This window comes from Strongylocentrotus purpuratus, unplaced genomic scaffold, assembly GCF_000002235.5.
Source record: "Strongylocentrotus purpuratus isolate Spur 01 unplaced genomic scaffold, Spur_5.0 spur5_scaffold_8, whole genome shotgun sequence".
NCBI lineage: Eukaryota > Metazoa > Echinodermata > Echinoidea > Camarodonta > Strongylocentrotidae > Strongylocentrotus > Strongylocentrotus purpuratus.
In genome coordinates, this window is record NW_022145614.1 from 30,622,624 (window position 1) to 30,646,290 (window position 23,667).

At 38.6% G+C, this 23,667-nt stretch overlaps 1 protein-coding gene across 3 annotated transcripts; it reads left to right on the plus strand.

Annotated features, from left to right (window-relative positions):
- Positions 1-1,278: 1,278 nt before the first annotated feature.
- LOC115920164 (monocarboxylate transporter 13-like) lies at positions 1,279-23,337 on the plus strand. Of its 3 annotated transcripts, XM_030975178.1 has the most exons (5): positions 1,279-1,426; positions 4,488-4,802; positions 17,158-17,301; positions 18,866-20,122; positions 21,703-23,337. In XM_030975178.1, the coding sequence occupies exons 2-5, from the start codon at positions 4,613-4,615 to the stop codon at positions 21,858-21,860; spliced, it is 1,749 nt and encodes a 582-aa protein (XP_030831038.1). In that variant the 5' UTR covers positions 1,279-1,426; positions 4,488-4,612; the 3' UTR covers positions 21,861-23,337. The 3 variants fall into 3 exon arrangements, with proteins under 3 accessions (XP_030831038.1, XP_030831039.1, XP_030831037.1); XM_030975179.1 differs by lacking the exon at positions 4,488-4,802; XM_030975177.1 differs by lacking the exon at positions 1,279-1,426 and having other exon boundaries at positions 4,421-4,802.
- Positions 23,338-23,667: the final 330 nt, after the last annotated feature.

Below are 23,667 nucleotides of genomic sequence, written 5' to 3' on the forward strand. Positions count from 1 at the left end.
TAAAGTTATGAAATTGTAAATAATAAAACTATATATGTTGTATAGCTGCCTCTCAAGGTCAAGATATTAATTAAGCTATAAAACAATGTTTCTTGGCTATAATCGACCGATTAGCTATTCCCGTTTGGAAATTATATATCACAACTACATTTTCTGAGATTTTCATGGTCGCAGCTACCATTGTACGGTCATAGGCGCTATTTGAAATTTTTCAAAATTTACCGGGAGCACCGGTAAATTTGTATATTCCATTTTTCTCGAAAGCAGAAGTGTTTTAGGGGCTACATTTCTAGTGCTTATAATACATCCACGGGGGCATCCAAATATATCAAAATTGTAAAGAATCACTCTCCACCCAATGTTCAAAATTTCCCAAAACTTTGTATTACCTTTAACGTGACGCAAGATGATTTTGTGATCTGATAAAGTACGGATTACGGGGACGATCTATTAATCGACCTCAAGCGATTCAAAACGCCCAGTCTCATTAATTGAAAGTGTGAGGCCCCTCCAAATCATTATTTGTCGCTTAATCCCTTTTAATGACCTTGTTTTCTTTCTCGTTTGCAAGGGGATAACACGTTCAAGACATCATTAAGATCAGCGTTTATGCGTATATATTATATACACAGGCCCTGCGGAACATTTATCAAAGTCGCCGCTAAAGTATTTACGATCAGGTAGCGAGCGAAGCGTAAATTAGTGTGGGGGTTCAGGGGGCAGAGCCCCGGAAGCTCAGGGGTTTTACGCATTTAATGACGGTCAGAGAAGCACAAATATTTTGATGCCGCATTTGTGTCACTGGCAGGCCACAATATATTTTGTTGAATGACGTAAATCATGGTCTGAAGCAATATTTTATTCAAAAAAGAAAAAGAAAAATTAGTACCCCCCTCCCCCTCCCCCTCCCCTTCCCTCCCCCCTCCCCTCCTCCTCCCCTCCCCAATCCCCTCCCCTCCCCAATCTCCTCCCCTTCCCCATCCCCTCCCCCTCCCCTCACCCCCCCTCCCCTCCCCCTCCCCCTCCCCTTCCTATCCTATGCTCCTATCCTTACAAATATTGGTATCTACTGTATCTAAAACACATTTTCAGTGCATTACTTTAACCCCTCAAGTGTGAATACATCACATCCCCAGTTATAATGTATCAACCCAAAATCCCCCGTGCTCAGTGGTACGTGTCAGCTAAGCTCAGCTTAAGCTATGTACGGTCACAAAGGTTCGTGTGAACGATTATTTCATACGAATCTCCCTGTTTTTCCACTGTCTTCCCGAATTTCCATTGTCTGAAAATCGTTCGTACAGCGTTCATATAGCACTTCGTAATGGCATTTGTGACCAAGGCTTTAGGTTGTCGTCATCATTGTTGCTGTTTCCCATACACATTGACTGACCATTGTTCTCTCTCTTTTCATTTCAATTTACAGGTAAGAAAAATAAATTTTATCATTATTATCATTGTTACTGTTGTAAGCTTATATGCTATTTATATGATTGTAATATTCTGGAGAAGATTGGAATGTGGTATCTTCTCATATTGATGAGTTTGTTGTATGACCCCTGTTACACATGCGTCGGCTATACCCTGTTACACATGATCTCGGGCCCGCAATTTTGCGTCTACACATAGGTCGGCCTCACGTCGCCTTTTCACGAGCTGATGTTGGGGCGGACTCCAGAAAGACAGAAAGAGAAAGTGATAGAATGATAAAAAACAAAGAATAACATAAGAGAAGGTAATAGAAGGAAGAAACAAAGGATAACATAAGGAAAGACAGAAAGACAAAGTGATAGAATGATAAAAACAAAGAATAACATGAGGAAAGACAGAAAAAGAGAGTGATAGAATGATAAAAACAAAGAATAACATAAGAGAAGGTAATAGAAGGAAGAAACAAAGAATAACATAAGGAAAGACAGAAAGACAAAGTGATAGAATGATAAAAAACAAGAGAAGGTGGCAAGTGCGCGCGATGTATTATGTTAATAATGATGACAGGTTACGTCACTTCCGCTTATAAGCCGGTGTGACCGCTAGAATGTAACCCGCACCGATCGTCCGACTATTAGAGATAGATCGAGAGCGGACGATCGGTGCGGATTTTATCCGCGCAGAATGTCCGTGTCGGACATTCCGTGCGCGCCTCAAACTTGTCTGACGGACAATCCGTGCGGGAGAGGTCTCGCACCAATAGTCCGCCTGCCGCACCGAATGTCCGTACTCTAGTCCACACCTATACATAGTCAATATAGTAGAGGCTGTTAGGGCTAAATAGGGGTTGTTTGGTGCAGATTCTTCTAAAAGCACCAAATTTGGGCCAGGGCCTTGTCCTATATACGGATCAGAGAAAAAATACTTTAAACATTTCGGGGGCTAATTCACCCCGAGCCCCCGTGTATTTTTCCTCCTGATACGGATAAGTGAGGGCCCTGATGGGTCTACTTCTAACTCGTGTTTTTAGCCCTTCTTTGTTTACTTTTTCCTTTCCTTTCTTTTTTCTTTCCTTTCCTTTCTTATTTTTTCAAAGGGGGGGGGGGGCGGGCGGTCCATCGCCCCCCGTATATCCACGCCTGAGTGACACCCACACAAACTAACCTTATTTATTTCCGAACAAAAAAATGAAGAAAGAGCCCCTCGACACCATAGGTGTTAGTATTTAGCCAGTTCCTACCCCCCCCCCCCCCCCACCAAAATAAACTTTAAAAGTGACCTTTTTTTCTAATTTGATACCAGTGATATACAGATTTTGCTGAAATGGCCTAATTTTCCTGGATTTTTCCTCGCTTTTTAGTAAATTATACTTTTTATGCGTTTGTTGGAGAATGACATATATCACAATTTACAGTCAGGCAAGAAATGTGCTTATTTACTATTTTAGAGGCCGACATGTCAGGTCCCGCGGAACGGCGGGCTTGGGGACTCAAGCCCCCCCCCCCCCATCCCACCCCCACACTTTTGAAAAACTATATTAAAGCTAATTAAATAGAAAGAAATAGAAAAGAAACTATGCTCATGTAACCGCAATTAAATGCCCATACCTCTGAGCTAGTTCCGGGGGCTCTGCCCCCTGGACCCCATCTTGGGCCCTAAGGCTGGCCCCTGAATGCTAATCTGACCTTAATTGTAATGCCTATAACCCCTGCGCTTCCGGGGGCTCCGCCCCTTGGACCATACGCCAATTAGTGACCTGCCAGTGTCATGAATGGTATTAAAATATGCTCATCTGACCGTAAGTACGAATCCACGTACAATCGATTACAACAGTAATTGTGGGGCCGATATCACGAGTATGCCTTCATAGAATAAAGGTTTTAAAGAAAATGTTCACTTCTACTTTCAAAAGGACTGGCCCATTTGCTTTAAAAAGTTGTAGAGAGTTATTATTATGTAATTTCTAGAAAAATGCCAACCACATGATTTACAATGAGTCTAAATACATTGATTTGCCGAGTTTCTTCCTTTTATCAAATATACACGTAAAACAATGGGGGGACAGACTGCGCGGATAGCAAACCGCACGGATCGTCCCTCGGACGATCCGTGCGAGTCACGGACGATATTATGTCCGACGGACAAACGAAACTGGTAGGACAAACGGCGCGGTCACACCGGCCTCAGTCCACTTTCAGTGTAGTAACTCCTTGGTCATAGCAGGGACTTGGGATATCCCAAGTCCCTGGTCATAGCCAGTGTTTTAATGTATAAACACACTCGTGTTGCAGTTTGGCTGCATGGTTGTAATCTATTATGTAAGAGTCATGAACTCTCAAGGCGTGTTGCCATGACCACTGGAACTTCTGTTTGCTTTAGGATTAACTAGGAGGCAGTAGTAAATGAAGGGTTAAGATATAGCACGCTTGAAGAAAGCAGGGAGGTGAAGAAAGTGTTATCAGTAACAGGAGACAGTGGTTAGTGACTGTGAGAGTGAAAGGGTTAAATTGGAAAGGACCAAGGGACCAGCTCAGAAATGGCAATGAGGTGTATACAGGGATTCTGTGGGATGTTAGTTATGGCTGAAATGTTGAATCTGCATAGAAGTTCCCATAGGATTGAGGGATCATCTCAACAGTTTAAACTCGAGACTGTAGGATCTCTTCTTAGTATTTTGGCCATGTTTCTTTATTACAGTTTAGATTATAGTTTAATGAGGAACAAACAGTTATATATGGATTATGAGTAGAGTTTAGAATTATTGAAGACTTCTGCTGAAGATAGATGATTTAAGCCTGTTAGTATACGTTATTTTAGTAGTTAGTTACATATACATGTATTTCTTCAGTTACAGAGTGTGTTAAAAGGACAAGTTAAAATGAGTTAGAATAATCATAAGTCGACTATGAGAGGATGAAGTCCATCCATAATTATGTAAATAGTAATTGTGACTTTTACTTGACGTATTGCCTTGAAACAAACTCTTAATAAATTGTTGCTGGTGCCCATACACATTGACAGACCATTGTTCTCTCTCTTTTCATTTCAATTTACAGTTTTAACGCCCTCCCATTGAGGGAGCGGTAACAAAAGTGTACAACAAATATACCGGGCTGCATATACTGTTTCGACGTACATCTTGATTATTTTCGAAACGGACGTCTTTAAGCTTTAGTGGACGATGTGGGATTTAAAACGATTCTTTTCGCTGTGGCGGATGGCGTTCGCGTTCCACGTCTGCTTTGCATTGTCCCGTGGTATACCGAAGTCCTTGCCGGTGATCATCGACGATATCGCAGAAGACCTTCAAACGACCACGGCTGTAGTCGGGATGATGTTTGCAACATTTTTAGTTTCTTATGGTATTTCAGGTATTTTATTTAGATAAATTACAGCATTATTTCATTTTATTTTATTACAGTTAAATACCCAAGTAAATTATTAATCAAATAATAGATTGGGGGCGGTGAATCTTGACTGTACTATAGTTGGCTGTAGACCAAACCTCAATAAACCAGAGTCTGTATCCACAGACTTGTCGGAGTGAATCTAGGTATAGATTCATTATTTTAGTATTGTCAGTGCCTGGGTTTTTGGAAGCATTGACAAAATTCATCGTGTCTTTCAACCAAAAAATTACTTTTTTTTTTACGAGGGCTCTTTTCAGATTTTCCCTTAAAAAAATAGCCCCCCTTAATTATTTTGCGGTGGCTATTTTGGAGCTCAGGGGGGGCTTTTTTTTTTTAAAGGTTGTATTTTTTTACAACACGGTTTTACCTAATTAAATTCCAAGCAAAGGCAAATATAGATACAATTGTAGCGTACATATGTCATGTAGAGTATTGCAGACATTCAGATACCCATGATTTATTCACCTTGTGTTAAACGTCTGGCTTTATGATTTACATATACATGTAACTAAAACTTGTCAAAAGGAGTGTTTTGTTTAACTGTTCGTTTTTCATATCCTAAGAAAATATTATCACTGACACGCAGGCTAGGAATTAATTTTTTTATGGGGGCTACTTTTCCCCATTGCCTAAAAAAAAACAAGGGGCTACTTTCTTAAAGCCATATTGTAAGCTGTAACAATAAGTTGTGTTTTTCCTTAGCCATCATACTACTAGCAACCAAATTGGTAGGTAATATGTTATTTAGTCTTTTTTTCTGTCCTAAATTTAATTGTTATCATGGACAATGCAATCCCATTAAAAAAAATGTAGACTAACTCCCTTTAAAATTGTGTTATTTATAACATTTATTTTATAACCATTAAATGTGAGTAAATATTTTTACTGTTGTCGCACATACCGATGTATTTGTTATGCCAAAACATGCAAAATCATGGCCTTATTTTTTTTTTATAGACTCTAATTCTAAAGGCCAAGCCAAAGCTAGTTTCATTTCGTAGACAGAAATTGATGTCATCACTCATGACAATGGGCCTGGCATCGATCGTATATAAATAATTTAATTTAATTAAACAGTTGTAAGAAAAATTCTGAGGAGTAGGAACATCCTTTAAATATTTATTTACGGTTTTTTTATAACAAAATTCGATTTCTGTCTACGAAACTTGCTTTATACCGATTTTACAGGAAAATATCCGGCATTGATTTTGCACGTTTCGTTATAACAAATATATCAGTATGTGGGACAACAGTAAAAATATACTCGCATTTAATGGTTTTAACTTATAAATAACACAATTTTAGACGGAATAACATTTTTTTTAATGGGATTGCATTGTCCATGATAACAATTAGGGCCAGAAAAAAGACTAAATAAACATATTACGTACCAATTTGGTCGCTAGCAGTTCAGCTCTCGTCACTCACAAATACTTATTTACTTCATACTAGGAGCGTGCGGGCGCGCGCTGGAGCTGAGCTAGTACGTTTCTGTGTATTGTGAACGTGTGCGAACTGCGTATGCATTCATGCTGTGCACGAAACTACATCGGGGCCGGTGGCCTGTCCGGCGTTATTTTTTTATGCGGCACAGATTGGGGCATGGTACGTGTTGAGCCTATGGGAAGTACGTTCTTTCCCTTCTGAATAATGTCTGCACGTACGTGAGACTAGGCATGTTCGCTAGCGCATTAGCGCTGCGAAGAAGTTTGAATATCCATCGCGAACTATGTGTTTAGATAACATTCCTCTTCGTTTAAGTTAATTAAGTTTTATTGACTAATTATTGTGATGTTCTCCTTGTTGACATGCTGCCTCCTCTTCAGATTTTCAATTGCATTTTAAAAATTGTTGATGTAATGATTTTCCATACGGTAGTGGATTACATGTAACACTATTAAAAACAGACCTCTACAACTAGTACGCACACGACCACTATTAGTCTGTAAATCAAGACCCCTTTTAAAAAAAAGCCCCAATCTGTGCCGCATAAAAAAATAACGCGTCCGGCCGGGAGCTTAGGCGCAGGCGGATACCGCTGTAGATCTAGCTACAATAGGCACGACCGCCGATCCGCTGCAACTCACAAAACTTTTAAAATGTTGATGGAAGTTTCTAGTTTTGGAGTTGGTAGTTGGAACGGAGATTTCACTCAGACACATCAATAAATTGATTTATTAATTCCTAGGGAATATCAATTTATGGCGGGGGCGATTTTTCAAGATATATTGATTTTTTTTCGCCCTCGTCTTGATTTTTACCGTGGCGATTTCAGAGGTTTAGGGGGCGAATCGCCCGTCGCCACCGTGTATTTTTTTCGTTGGTGTCTTTATTACTATCTTTACAAGCTGGGTTTCGTTCAACATCTTCAACCATTGATCATGTGTTTGTTTCGAAGACCATTGTCAATTTTTACCTACAGAAAAGGAAACGCTTATATAGATTATAAAAAAGCATTTGGGTTTTTGGAAGCATTGACAAAGTTTATCGTGTCTTTATTGTTATCTTTACAAGCTGGGTTTCGTTCAGCATATTCAACTATTGATCATGTGTTTGTTTTGAAGACCATTATCGATTTTTACCTACAGAAAAGGAAACGCTTATATAGATTATAAAAAAGCATTTGATTTAAAGCTTATCTGTACTAGTTTATAGGAGGGATTAGACTACCCTGCAAGGTCACTGGACAGGTGGTTATCTCATCAACTCAGCTCCCAATTAACATAAGTAAAAGAGGATCATGTATGGCTGGGGATCGATGGTCACCGATTAGGCATTGTTTTCTATATAGAGGGAGCAAGTAGCTACAAGTAGGACAGTGTGGCTTTAATTGATGTTTTTGTGGTTTAAATTGTTAAAAATAGGTGTGAATGGCAAAGTCCTAAATGTTGTTAAAAGCTTGTACAAATCCCAATAAACAAAATTACGTGAAAATCACGTCAATATCAAGGTATCGACTTGAGGAGAGTTACGTTCTTCAAACACCGGACATTTACGTAAATGTGTTAATACGTTTATTGCATTAGGTAACTTAAAACACACGTACACTAAATCACGCAATTGTCACTGCAATATCACCATTATAATAACGTGATTATCCCTACCTTGGAGACCATGGTTTGTAAACCTAATACTCCCGTGTTTGTTTGGTTATGAAATTACATCTTCATACACGAAATTATCGCGTCACAGAAACACGTGAAGCGTTAGTGATAGTTTTAGTCAAAATATCTGCGTGAAATTCACGTGAATATTACGAGGCTGACTTGAGATGAATTATGTTCTTCATTCACGTGAAATTTACGTCGAAGAGGAAGTATGTCACTGTAACCCACGTTCAACCCAATAATTACGCAAATGTGACACAATAAATGAACCAAAATAATGACGTTGTCATCCCGTTTCTGAACATCGTGTCTTGGATCTTCCATAATTACGTCCAGGCGCGCCGGAAGCAGTTTGGGATTAGAGGGGGTTGGGTGTGGGGGGGGGGGGGGGGGGGGGATGGGTGCAAACATCCCAGAAGAGAAAGCTAGTTGCAACTGGTCCAGTTGATGAACCATTTAATGCCAACTGGTAACCCTGGAAATTGAAATGGGCTAAATGATCCAGTTGATCCAGGCCAGTTATAATTCAACTGGTCTAGCTGAGCCATTAGAACCATCTGGTAAAACTTCCAACCAGTTGAACAGCAACAATACTTCAATACTGGTACGTCTGTATTTCCAATGTAAGGGCACTTACATAATTGAATTATTCGAAAAAATTTCGTATACTTGTACTTCATTGAAATTATTTTAGTTCACAGTTAATGTTTCCCTTATTCATGTTTAACTAAATGTAATTTATACGAAGTAGCGAAATGTCCTAATAACTGGTAATTTATATTTGTAGTATTTAACTAAATCATCAGTAATTAAGAAATATGCTGTAAATTCAGATAAATTGTTTAAAAAAACATAGATCTGCACGCACCCCATATTCAATATGCAAATGAATTGGTGTCAGCTGGGTCAACTCGAAATATGCCAACGCTCAGTCATCAACTGGTGCAACTGGAAATATGCACACTCCAGTTATCAACTGGTGCAATGAAAATATGCCAACAGTCAGTTATCAACTGGTGAACATAGAAATATGCCAACAGTCACGGGATTATCACCACGGAACTTAAATGGTAACTGTGAAACCATCAAGACACCGAAGAATAACTCATTTTCACACATGGAAAACACGGAATACCCAGCTTATTAATAATCCGTTTGAGTCACGCGATCATCACCGCGAAACTGCTGGCAACTTTGACTACGATTTAAATAGGTGTTTTAAGACACCTAAACATGACTAATTTTTCACACCTAAAAGTCACGTATGCCCAGCTTAGATTAATAATCCGTTTGAGTCACGAGATCATCACCGCGGAACTTATGGCAACTTTGACTTCCATTTAAATAGGTGTTTTAAGACACCTAATAATGACTAATTTTTCACACCTAAAAGTCACGTATGCCCTGCTTAGATTAATATTCCGTTTGAGTCACGAGATCATCACCGCGGAACTGCTGGCAACTTTGACTACCATTTAAATAGGTGTTTTAAGACACCTAATAATTACTAATTTTTCACACCTAAATATCACGGATTCACAGCTTAGATTAGTAATCAGTTTTAACTACGTGATCATCACCAAGAAAGTTATGGTAACTTTGACTACCATTTAAAAAGGTGTTTTAAAACACTTAATAATTACTAATTTTCACACCTACATATCACGTTTTCACAGCTTAGATTAGTAATCAGCTTGAGCCACGTGATCATAACCAAGAAATTTATGGTAACTTTGAAACCTTTTAAAAAGGTGTCAGACACCTCAGAATTACTAGTTGAATATAACCAGAAATTCACGGACAGAACAATAAGACGATTAGCCGGTGTAAGTAACGTGATTATTACCATCAGCCTTGGATAACCTGTGAAACCAATCAATAAAGGTGCTTACAAGACCAAATAATTACGTATTTATCGCCACCATCGGTTAACTGACAAAAAACTCGTTGCTTGGTCAAGTGGTTATTTGGTCATAAACACGTGATTTACAGAGGTAAGTGGAATCACGTTACTCCAGTCGCGTGATAAACTGGTGGTTTTTAGGTTAGATGAAAACGTGAACAGGAGTACCTTTTTTGTTTAAATGAAGGCACGTGTCGATAACGTTTAAATCTAGTTCAAAAGGCACTATACTTTAAAATCACTTAAAATACACTCCCAAAAGAGGTTACTTTTTAGTGTTCTGTTTATTGGGATGTGCGAAGTCCTGTATTTCTGCCAACGGCGGAATGTCTGAATTTTTCTCATGTAACGTAGGAGTTAGACAAGATGAAAACCTTTCGCCATTGCTGTTTAATTGCTGTTTATTTAAATGACTTTCAAGAGCATATTACCAAAATTTATCCTGGCTTGAAAATTGTAAATGAAGAAATACATAATACCTTACAGGGTGACGAATTAGAGCTTTTTTCAAAGTTGTCTTGTTAATTGTACGCTGATGACACGATCATTTTGGCAGAAAGCCCTGTCGAATTACAAGTAGCGCTGAATGCAGTACAAGGGATATTGTGATACATGGCACCTAACAGTCAATGCGAGTAAAACTAAAATAAATGATTTTTTTTTTTCCAGAGGGAAAAAAGGAAGATACCAAATTTTACGTATGGTCATGCAAAAATAGATGTGGTATACGATTTTCCTTATCTCGGAGTACAGTTTAATTATAATGGTACTTTCAAAAAGGCAATGGCAAAGCAGATAGTGCAGGCTAGAAAAGCGTTATACAGTATGTTGACTAAAGCGAAGAAAATGCAGTTGTCAGTTGATATTCAATGTCATTTATTTGACCATTTGATTTTGCCTATATTATTGTATGGTAGTGAAGTCTGGGGACATGAAGATATAAAGCAGATTGAAGTTTTCCATAGGAAATTCCTCAGAACGTTATTATCTGTAGGTTCATATATAACTCCAGACTGTATGGTTTATGGAGAAACTGGATGAGGTTTGATTTTGAATCATGTGAAGGGTAGATTAGTTAATTTTTGGTCAAGAATTTTGAGAGGTAAAGATAGCAAATATTCATATGTCCTTTTAAAATTAATTTCTGCCATTCATAAAGATGAACATTTGGAATTTACTTCCTCTTGGTTAAAAGTTATTGAAGACACATTTAATCAAGCTGGTCTATCCAATATTTGGCTAGGCCTAAATAGTGGATTTGGCTTAAATATTAATTCTTTGTTTAAACTGAGGCTAAATGATATTTTTGGTCAGGAATGGAGAGATGCAGTATGGTCAAATCGCATGTACAAATTATAGAATATTTAAAGGCAACCATATATTTGAAAGCTATTTACTCACCCTAAATAAAACTGATGCTTTTACTCTCTGTAAGTTTCGGTGTAGATCACATAAATTACCTGTAAACAAAGGTCGGCTTGATGCGAACACACCATATTATATGCAGTGCACACTCTGCCTGTCCACTGATATAGGAGATGAATTTCACTATATTTTTGTTTGTCCATATTTTCAAAGGGAAAGATGTTTATATTTATCAAAAAAGTTTTGTAAGTCTAAACTCCCAAGTGCTATGCACATGACAGAACTTTTTAATACTAGAAGCACTTCTCAGTTGAAGAATTTAGCAAGATTTATTCGCCTTATTATGTTGGAATTTAATACAAAAGCAGAGAAAGAAGATAGTTCAAGCATTTCAAGAAGTACAACTAGAGCTGAACCTAGTAGTGCTCGTACCGGTGAGACCGGAGTAACATAGCCTCATGAATACGGCACTTGTATTGACTTTACATGTACTGGGTTGGCGCGCAATCAGTATTGATGACTGATTCACTAAGATCAAGGTCACGCCAAGTTTTATATCAGTTTGTTTACTTGGAACCATGAAAGATGAAGTTAAAAGACTTAATGATTTTGTGCTTGCTGCTGTGTAATGTGTACCACCCATATAATTACCGGTACAACTAGTTTCGGAACACTCTGTTTTTGAGAAACGTAACCCTACCACTTTTTGAAATAAACTCGCCTATTCACGACTTCAATGATGGTTATGTTCATGGCATTGGAACCAAACTTGTCCACCATAAATTCGTCGGAAGACGGATTCAATATTATAACAACTCGATATCAACTTTTCGTAGTGAACTTCTACGATGTGGAGACGTTGAGAGCAACCCTGGACCTCGACTCAACGGCAACATCAATGAAAATGGACAAATATCTCAAATCCGTAGATATCCCATCTCATCTTTACATGATATAAGGACAACATGTACACGCACCAAACTACCTCCTGCTACGTGGGACATCATCAAACACCTGGGTATCAATAGCAAACCTGCTCCCCACCGAGGTAAGAGAGGAGGCAATCATTCACGGAATCGGAAACAAATACCTGTCCTTGTTCGACAACGAATTACTAAACGAACTAGTAATAGGCATATCCAACAAGATAGAAACAAATGCCTTATTACAATACATATTGAGAAAACTTCTACACATCAGAATAGGAAACAGAAGTATGATCTACCCTCTGTCCTTTTATTGAATGCTAGATCATTACAAAACAAGTTTGATGATATGTCAGTTGTTGCTGATATAAATAATGCTGACTTAAGTGCAATTACAGAGACTTGGTTCAACGAAAATACCCCTCTGCAGCTTTTTTTATTGTCAAATTACAATTTATTTTTCAAATCCCGAAAGGATCGTGTTGGTGGCGGCGTCGCGCTCCCCCCCCCCCTCGTTGTTATTTAGGGTACGCGTATGCTCGTTTCCTCTTTTTGAAACACCCCCAATCTGAGGACTGCCAATATTTCCGAACCCCCCTTTCGCGGGCTTTTCGCGGGCTTTTCCTGGTTGGAGACCCCCCTAAATTCAGAATAATTTCTCAGGAGACCAAAGAGATGAGAGAAAAAAAAGAAAAACACCCCCTTTTTAAAGAAAACTCCGGGTGAAAAGTCAAATACACCCCCCCTTTTTTTTTTTTTTTTACAATTCTCGGGCCGGACTTTGTCGCACGAAAAGTACCCCTTTACCGGACATTTTGGTAACACGCATGCGGTCATTCCGACCCCGGAGTGGGGGGGGGGGGGGGCGGGCGCGCTTTACGGTAAACAACGACTCAACTGCAAACAACTTCCAGTACAAGTTCCTGACGGCCTAGAGGTCCTGTGGATCCAGATGAGACCACCAAAATTACCACGCCAAGTATCCTCTATTATAATCTGTGTGATCTACTTCCCACCCAGGGACCCGCTTTCACCAGATTATATCGATCACATTACTTCTACCATTGATGAACTACTAATTCGATAACCTGGAGCCGGAATATCCATTATTGGTGATTTTAATGACCTCGATATTGAGCCCGTTCTACAAGATCAACGATTTAAGCAAGTTGTACAGCAACCAACAAGAGGAGAAAATATTTTAGATATGATTATTACAAATTATTCATTATTATATCACTCACCTGAGATTTTATGTCCAGTATCTAATAGTGACCACAACTGTGTTTTGTGGCAACCATGTTTTCCTCAAGCTAACCGTTCAAATAAAATACGCAAAAAAATTGTTCCGACCTTTGACGGATAGTGGTCGAAGAGTTTTTGGATCTTGGATAACCCAACATTCCTGGGAAGAAGTTCTCCAAGCAACCGGCGTCAATAATAAGTTGACAATTTTACTAAGTACAGTTCAGGAACATCTTGATGACAGCCTCCCAGTACGTGAGATTCGTTTCCATGAGGACGATAAACCTTGGATGACATCAGATATTAAGTCAACAATCCAAAACCGACTAAGAGCATGGTGCCAAGACAGTAAACCACTGTAGCGTCATTTTAAGAACAAAGTTGCTAAAGCAGTACCATTAGCTAAAAGTAATTACCATAATACCAGGATAAGCAATTTAAAGAGAGATGATCCTGCTGGTTGGCATAACAAAATAAAAATTCTCACTCAAGGCAGAAAAAACAGACTGCTGTGGAGTGTAGACATTCCTGGAATTGACTCTAGTAATCCAAACTGCTATACTGAAACTGTTAACGAAATTAATGAACATTTTATATCTATTGCTGAAGATTTGCCTCATCTTGATGATAGCTCATTCTTACCTGCATACTTGCCATCACCTGTAAGATGTCCTTCCATTGAATGTCAACAAGTTTATAAGTTGCTTAGTAAAATAAATTTACAAAAATCTAGTATAACGGGAGATTTACCAGACTAAGTAAGAATTCTTCGTGAATTTTCTTATGAATTATGTGTACCATTAGCCGATATTCTTAATGTGTCTTTTGAAATTTGTATTATTCCTAACTCTTGGAAACATGCACAAGTTGTTCCTATACCTAAGAAATATACACCCACAATTACTGATCTTAGACCGATAGCTTTAACAAGTCACTTTGCTAAAATTTGTTAATCCTTTATTGTTAAATTAGTGGCTACTGGAAGATATTGATGGAAAAATTGATATACACCAATATGGAAATCGACCAATGGTATCAACTTGTAATTATCTGATTAAATTGCTACACCAATTGTATGAAAATGCTGATTCACCCAAGTCTATATCTACATTAGTTTTAACTGATCTGTCTAAGGCTTTCGATCGAATAGACCACAACATTTTAATTAGAAAATTAATTGACTTGGGCGTCAGGCCCTGTGTAATTTCATTAGTTGTTAATTTTTTACAAAATAGGACCCAATGTGTGAAATATAGAGGTACAATTTCTGACTCACAATTGATTCATACTGGTGTTCCCCAAGGAACTAAACTAGGCCCTGTACTATTTTTTATAATGATAAATGATGCTTGTAAAGATGAAATTATATCATATTATAAGTATGTTGATGATCTTACACTTGTTGAAAGTAGATAATGTACTCAAATTTCAAGAATGCAAGAATCTCTTAATAACTTTCAACAATGGACTAGTGTAAATAATATGAAATTAAATGCAGCCAAATGTCATGCCATGGTTATTACTTTTATGAAACGACCACCAGTGTTTGAAAATTTACTTATTGGGAATGTTGAATGTTGAAATTTGCTAAAATTCTTGGGGTCATTGTACAAAGTAATCTCAAATGGGACTTACATATCAAAGATACAATGTTAAGGTGTAATAGGAAATTGTATATGCTCCGTAGATTGAAATCATTTAATTTTCCTCGCAATGACCTTTTAACTATATACATGGGATACATACGACCAGTACTTGATTATTGCGTCCCTGTTTTTAATGGAAATATTACTCAAGAGCAAATATTAAATTTAGAACGAATTCACAAGAGAATCCTTAGACTAATATTGGGAGGTGACTATATAACATATGTCAATGCTCTTTCATTGTGTAACTTGACCACACTTGAAGCAAGAAGAAAACAACTCTGTGAACATTTTGTAATATCTTTATAAAGACACCCTGTTTTTAATGATTGGTTACCGTTTAAAAGAGAAAATAGATACAATTTGAGAAACTCAAACAAATATGACACTTTGAAATGTAAAACGCTAAGATTTCAAAATAGTGCTCTTCCTAAACCTTGTTCGCATTTTAAACAATATATAGTTTATTTGTTTATGATTATTTTCTTCTCCTATGTACAATTGTGTATTTGCTGGTTGTATATGCATGGGCATTCTCTGGGTGATGGGCGCCCTTTCCTTGTTGGTGTGATCTAATCTTAATTTATCCATAGCTCTTGTTCCGGTTGCTGGAAGCTGTGAGGGGTGTGTTTTTGTCCTGCCCCCCCCCCACTCAATGTTATTTAGGGTACGCATATGCTTGTTCCCTCTTTTTGAAAGCACCCCTTATCTGAGGACTGCCAACATTTCCGAACCCCCCTTTCGCGGGCTTTTCCTGCCTTGGAGACCCCCCTAAATCAGGAAAAATGCTCAATATACCCCCCTAAATTCGGAATAATTTCTCAGGAGCCCATAGAGATGAGAGAAAAAACGAAAAAACACCCCTTTTTTAAAGAAATCTCCGGGTGAAAAGTCAAATACACCCCTTTTTTTACAATTCTCGGGCCGGACTTTGTCGCACGAAAAATACCCCTTTACCGGACATTTTGGCAACACGCATGCGGTCATTAAGACCCCTGAGTGGGGGGGGGGGGGGGGGGGGGGGGGGGGCCGGGGTTTTTGTCTGCCTTTTGTTTTGCCTGTTCATGCGTTGACTTGTCACGCCTTTTATATTTCTGAGTGAGTGTGGTTTGTTGTGTGCATTATTCAGTAATTCCCGTGTCGGTAAGCGGAACTGGGGAAGCGTGACCGGTCTCGGTCACCTTGGCTTTAACCGGGCTCTCCCAGCTCTGCTCCTCGCTTTATATTGTTTTGTGCGCTTGTTATCTAATTTGTATGTGCTTGAGTGCTGCGTTTGCGGTTTGTGTCTTCGTCATTGGTCCTTGAGTGTGTGTTTTTTGTTTGTTGGTGTTTTGCGAAGTTTGCATAATCCCCTTTTTGTATAGCTTTCAGCAATCGGATCTAGTTATAGTTATAGGGGGAGGGGGTCGTTTGATGAATTATTTTTTTTGAAGGGGAAGGGGCCCACCTCCTGGACATGTGTGCCCATCACCACGAGAATGCCCACTGCCACTCATCACTTTTTAAACTTTTAACATTTACTATTGGTTTGTAACGTGCACTTTGCAATTTTGTTTGTATGTATCTATTTTCAATAATTTATTTTGTATATCTTTAAATGTAACAAATGTGCAATTCAGCCTTTGGCTGCTAAGCATTTGACGAATAAACTCTTTTTGAATTGAATTGAATTGAAATGTAGGATAGTGAAACAGCCTACTTTGTTTCCTATTTAGCTTGTAAATAGACTGCATTATATTTATCCTTTTATTATTGTCACTATGTACATGTATATATACTTTGTGTTTACTAGTTGGTTCATTGTTCATGTTTGTACTTTCATACACTATATACCTATTATCATTTGTATCTTTGTGTCATTATCTATGTATAACGTATGTGAATTGCATTCATAAGTCATGCATTGCTATTTATATTTTTATGTTTGTTTGTACGTCAATAAAATTCTAAAATTCTACAATTCTACAATTCTTCAATTATTGCATGATATCTATAATAGCAAGGATTGTTTCTGATAATTCTTATATGGAAAATATCCCCGAACCAAAAACGAAACCAGAAGGAAGCCTACAAGAAACACTAAAATATATATGTCATTGTTATCCTCTCTCGATCTCGATGCAGGTCCTCTGGTATCATACGCCCTCAACTTTGTAGGATGTCGTACAGTGATGATGACAAGCGGTGTTCTCATATCTTCAGGGATATTCCTCACGGCGTTCGCACGACATATTGCCTTCGTTTGGGTTGGATACAGTTTGCTTGGAGGTAAAAACTAATTTTGCTGAATTAAACTTTTTTCCGTCAACCGAAAAGGACCATGAGAGGAGAAAGAGAAAGAGAGAGAGAGAGATAGAGAAATAGAGGGAGAGAGAGAGAGAGAGAGAACGAAAACTTAGTAGACAAGTGAGCTTCTGTACTTTTTTAGTTGTATCATTTAGACCCTATTTTATTAGGCTCGGGTTTATTTTTTCATTATGATACTCGTTGCACACGAAGCGTCAATTCGATGCGTCAATGTTACTTACGCAAATAAAGGCTATCATGAGGAGATAAGCACATGCGCCAATACTTTCCAGGCAATGTTTGCATTGTTCATTTTTGCTTTTTCTCGCATGGTGGGTCAAACACCGCGAAATATAATCACATTTTCACTCATTGAAGATAGTATCTGTCATTTTCACATGGCGCAAAATTGACCACACCAATTACTGATGCAGTAGCTACGTCTACAAAATAGGGACTTTTAGATTTGCACGTCGACAGATTTGACTGCAACGTGTGACGTCATTTTAAGGCACTGCGCATGCGTCACGTCGTCTCAGTCGGCGATCGAGAATGCGTCAACCTTGATTTTCCTAAATCTAGTACGGTACTAGTATATATGCCGCGTGCGCATAAAATATACAGTTCCTCAGGTAGACAAAGGAACATCCCTTCCCTGCTATTATGTAAAAATGTGTAGAACAGGTGTCACATGCATATTCACCTGTTCTACACATTTTTACATAATAGCAGTGAAGGGATGTTCTACCACAGCAATAGGCCATTTTCGTAATGTAACCACATTTAATGCATAAGTCTTTGTGAAGTGCCTCAATACAAATTATTTCATTCACCTGGTAAGAACAATAGTATTTCAATAAACATAATCCAAACTGCATACATTAGTTGTTGCCAGGTTGGACAAACATTATGGCCTGACCTACCTAACAACACTTGATAAATGCAGTTTGCATTCTGACTATTGAATTACTATTATTCTTAGCAGGTGAATGAAGTAATGTGTATTGAGGCAATTCACAAAGACTTGTGCATTAATTTGGTAACATTACGAAAATAGTCTATTGTTGAGGGTAGAATGAGGAACTGTATATTTTGTCTTCTTTCTTTGTCCGTCATGTTCATAGTGTTACTTCCTGCATCGTCGAGTGCAATCTAAAAGATTTCTAATTGTAGTTGCAACATGGGCAGTTGAGTAGGTTGACACGCATGATCAGTAGGCGTTCGTCGTGTTCTCGTCCACTCAATCTAAAAGTCCCTATTGACGTTTCGTGTACAACGGGCCTGATTTCTAATGTATATGTACCAACGCAAATTAAGTGATTAAGAAAATAAGCGCATGTACCAATTCCACTCAAAGCTTGCATCGTTTATTTTGCATTCACTATTGTTTTCATTTTTACACGATGCGTCAAAAATCACACCAGTTGCTGACGACCTGACACAGTCTTGTGCCAGTAGCACGAGCAACGTGTGTTGCTCTCTTTGGAATCATAAAGAAGATTATGTGTTCATCAAGTCTTTGATTTTATGTTTACACGGTGTTTAGGGATCGGAGCGAGTGCCATCTACACAGCATCTGCAGCTACCATTCGACAGCACTACTCTGACCGCCACTACGCCCTAGCTAATGGAGCTGCAACAACTGGCATCCATATCTCGGTGTTTGTCTTATCTCCAGTACTCCGAGCCCTTGCTTTTGCCTACGGATGGAGAGGGGCTTTGGTCATTGGCTCGGGCATAACGCTCAACAGTATCGTCATTGGCGCACTCATGAAACCCGAGGTCGTCAGAAAGCGAGGGCCCGTGGTCGGTGATGAGGGCGAAATAGGCAACGTCAATGACCACGACGACGATAAAGGTGATGTTGACAACGGGACTAATGAGCTTCTGCTTCGACCATCCCCGTCTGACCATCAAACTACTGCTACCGTTCTGGAGTCTTCAGAATCACATGACCAAGGAAGTTCTGCAGGAGTTTGCAAAGACTGTAGTGGATCGCTGAAGAACCAAAGTTGTTATCCGAGAGCACCTATGGGCATTACAGTCCCATGTGATGATCAAGAGCAACATGGTGATTTGGATGAAGATATCGACGATAATAAGAATGAGATTCAAATTCTTGCGGATTTTGATATGGATGGCGACATCCATTCGGGAGTCTCTATCACGGATGACAAAGAAGGTCCTCAATCAACATTCTCTGGAATAGACCATGTTTCTAACTGTAGTCCATCTAGTGTGAATGATATGCGAAAGGGTGACAAATATCATAGTCTCGAGAGTGCAAATGTTGTTAAATCTACTTTTAGAATATCCAGTCTTTTCAAGTTTAGCGCTAAACCCCTCACGAGGACAACCAAAATTTGTCATGTGGCACTCCTTATCGCTGCATTTTTCCTGGCAGCAGCTTACGTGACTGTTAACATTTTCATCGCCTCGGCTGGGACTCATGTAGGACTCTCTTCCATGCAAGCAGCCACACTTCTCTCCGTCTTCGGGGGTTCTCAGGCTGTTGGTAGTTTCTTCAATGGCATTATTGTGAAGAAGGGTTATGTGAAAGCCGCGCATCTCTACATAGGCGCGCAGATACTGATGGCATCAGCCTTTTTGGTCCTCGGACTTCTGATGAGGGTTTACGTGGTCGCCATCTTGGCATCATTAGCATTCGGAGTGTCCGCTGGGGCTATCATCTCACTCGACATCGTCATGCAGAGGGTGGTCGATGACAGTGCGACGTCGATCTCGTTAGGATGGCTACTATTCTTCGAGACTTTCGGTGGCCTCTTCGGCAACTTAGTATTAGGTAAATCCTTTCTCCGATTGACAATACTTTTGAGTTCATTTGTCTTATTCTTGTAGATTTCTTTATTACGTTGTAGTGATTAACGATGTTGTTTACACAATTTGTTTTTTAACCCTCGCGTAGATCTTTATAGTTTTCTAAAGATGGATTTGGTAACACTATGATGAGAAGCAATAGCGTAGCATTGGTTTAGCAATTCAGGGGCTCTGGTGTCACGGTGTAGTGACATTCGGTCTTATGACTTGGGGGGGGGGGGGGGAATCGTGAGAACCGTTGAGGCCATCGGTAATAGGGGAGGGTGTTCGAGTTGGTTATTGTCATCTTTTCATTTGCTTTCCCTCAACCCCCTCCCCCTCTCTCTCTCTCGCTCTCTCTCTCTCTCTCTCTCTCTCTCTCTCTCTTTCCTTCTCTCTTTCTCTTGCCATTCGCTTTAACCCTTACTGTACTGGGGGGGGGGGCCTGGGAGGCCCCCCTCGACATTTTCGGAGATCGCGCCGCAACAGCTTGGAATTTTGAATTGTCGTTTCATGACTTTTTTTCCTCAAGTCTTGCACACATTTTGATACCATTTTCGTCAAAATCGGATATACCTGTAAGGTGTTACATAACAATTAGTATGCGCATGTCATAAAAAAAAGCTATAATTGCATATATTCATGTACAAGCAGAAATGTGAAGATACGAATTGATATCAAATTGCTTTTATATGTTTCTCAGAGTAACTTGATGTATTTCAGAACAAAAGAATACATTAGAAATAAAACAATAGATATAATAAGAAATAAAAAACAATTAAATACATAAGAAAATAAATAGTTGAAAATCGCATCAAATTTGCATAAATTATCATTATTAATTACATCAAATAACTATTTTGTGTTAGAAAAGAAGTTTCAGATGAATAATGAGTTTCAACATTCAAAAAGTGGAGTCTGACAATTTTTGTAATGATTCTAGTTCCCTAAATATAGTTCCAGATTTGATATTCATGAATGCGTAATTTGCGTATTCATAATTTATGCAAATTAACCTATGAATTTTCAAATATCATAAAAATAATGAAACCTCATGAATTTGAGATGAAGGAAGCATTTATTCAATACATTTTCAAGATTCTTTACAAGTCTACGGACAAATATGTAGAGTTTTCTGTAAAATTCATAAAATTAGTATTTTGCATAATTAATGAGGCTATAACGACAAAAATTTGCATATTAGGAAAAAACTAATTATACCATCTTGTTCCTTACGTAAATATCTACAAATATGCAAATTTTCGCGTTCATCGGACATTCGACGACCGAGATCATAGGGGGGGGGGGGGCCTCCCAGCCCCCCCCCCCCCCCCCCCAGTCAGAGGGTGCTCAAAATAGCCCAGTACAGTAAGGGTTAAGGAACATGTACCTCCGTCTACTCTTGATATACCACTGAATAGAAGCTATTGAAATACAAAAAAAAGTTGTGAATCTTCTAAATAAAACAAAACACAATTAAATTCTCGTGATTCTTACAGGTTGTACGTAATCTAAGTATTGTTGATTCGTCCTATAATTCCTTTATAAACCTTTGTTTCTCTGTAGGTTGCCTGAAGGACTTGACTGGTAGCTTTGTGCTCATGTTCGTTCTGGCTGCAGTCTTCACATCACTCTCTGTTGCCCTCACCGTTATCATCCTTATACTCAAGAAGCGGGAGATGATGTTCTTGAAAAGGAACATAAAATCCAACGAAGCAATCTAGACTTCCTGGCTGATTCCGCCTTTAAAGAAAATGAACCTTACTATTTTGCAGCGTATTAGGCCTATCAGATGACACAACCTATTAACAATGTTAGAACAATTAAAAGTGGAACTTAAGGCTTAACCCCGGGCTAACACCCCCCCCCCCCCCTTAGCCCCACCTATGGTCCGGGGCTAAGCAAAATTTTACCAGTGTGAAAAGCATAAGAATAAGTGTACCAACTCTAGAAGTAGGACTAATGTAGCACAGACTCATGATGTTTTATAAAGTTATCAACAATTATTTAGTAAATCTCTGTAAAAGAATTACGCCAGCAAATAGAATATGCAGAAGTTACCATTAAATAAGAAGATGTTTCTGCCTCTTGCAAAAGGTTGACTACAACAACTCATTTTATGTGAGAACTGCCAACGAATGGAATATGCTCCCATGCGATGTAATAAATAACCCAACTCTCTCAGCTTACAAAACCTCACTAAAGATCTATCTTCATAATTTTATAAGGATTTATATACCCTCTTTAGAAATCTAGCCATCTGATTGGTCGAACTTGCAGTCGTGATTTTGGATATTCCCGCAAAGAGACGAACACATAGTCAATAGTTCATGAGTGATATCCGTTGCCCCGGGTAGCAGGCCGCAATGTGCTCAGATCCCCATTTTCTTTGTGCGAGCGTGGACACCATACAGTGCTTTTTGTCTGCGATTCCAAAATGATTGAAACTTTCAGTTATTTTTCTAGCAAAGATAACTGAACAGACAGTTTTTTTTTAGATTTTCCGTGATGTTTAACCAATCTTTACTCAATAAAAGGATCAGGTAAGAATTCTTGGTAGATTTTTGTTTCGATTCAGCATATAAAAGAGATATCGACTGCTTTTATATTCGAGGCCTGGCTGTTTTATATGCTCTCGGGAACTTGCACATCTTGCACCCAGGCGCGCCTCTGGGTCATGGCAAGATGCGCGCATGTTTCCATGAGCACATAAAACAGCCAAGCCTCTCATAGCAGTCGATATTTATATTCATATAAGTTATTACATAATTCCTTTTCTTTAAATAATACTATTATTCTTTCTCTCATATTTTATGAACAGTGTATATAGTCAATTATCCATCATCTACTACCTGATAATAATACCTTTATGGTTATGCAATGTAATACTCAACTCTTTAATAATTTATATTTAATAATTTATTGTCAACATTTCAAAGTTTACATGCTACGAAATTTGATTGTGTGTTTTTATTCTTGTTTACCTCCTCAACTATTTTACCGATATATATTACTTTGTTTCCTATATTGTTTTAATGGTCATGTATCGTGTTATATTTGTTTACTGACATCATTTTGTACGGGGGATACAGCGTTGTACGGGGTGTCAAGCCTTCGGCTGCATCCCCGGACGTGACTGTTTGGTTATCACTGAATGTCTGAATAAATAGAATATAATACCATAGTGCTGGACTCAAGTTACATAATGCATGGCCGTACAAAGGATTTTTTTATGTTGGGGACCGGGGTAAAATGCAATGAAGTTATTGATAATTTATTGCATTTTCCGTTGTTTTTTTAATTTGTGGGGACTGCCCCCTACCCTAGCCTCCGCTGCGTACAGTCACATGGTTCAGTGGCAAAGCAATGGCCTCGTAACTGTGAGGCCCCAGGATCAAAACCGTGTCAATGTGCTATATTAGTGCCCTTTTGTGGGGCATTAATCCTCATTACTGTCATTTATGACTTAAGGGCGTAGGTCCTCTAGTTCATAAGCATAATAGCATACACATGCTTTAGCAGTCACGCAAA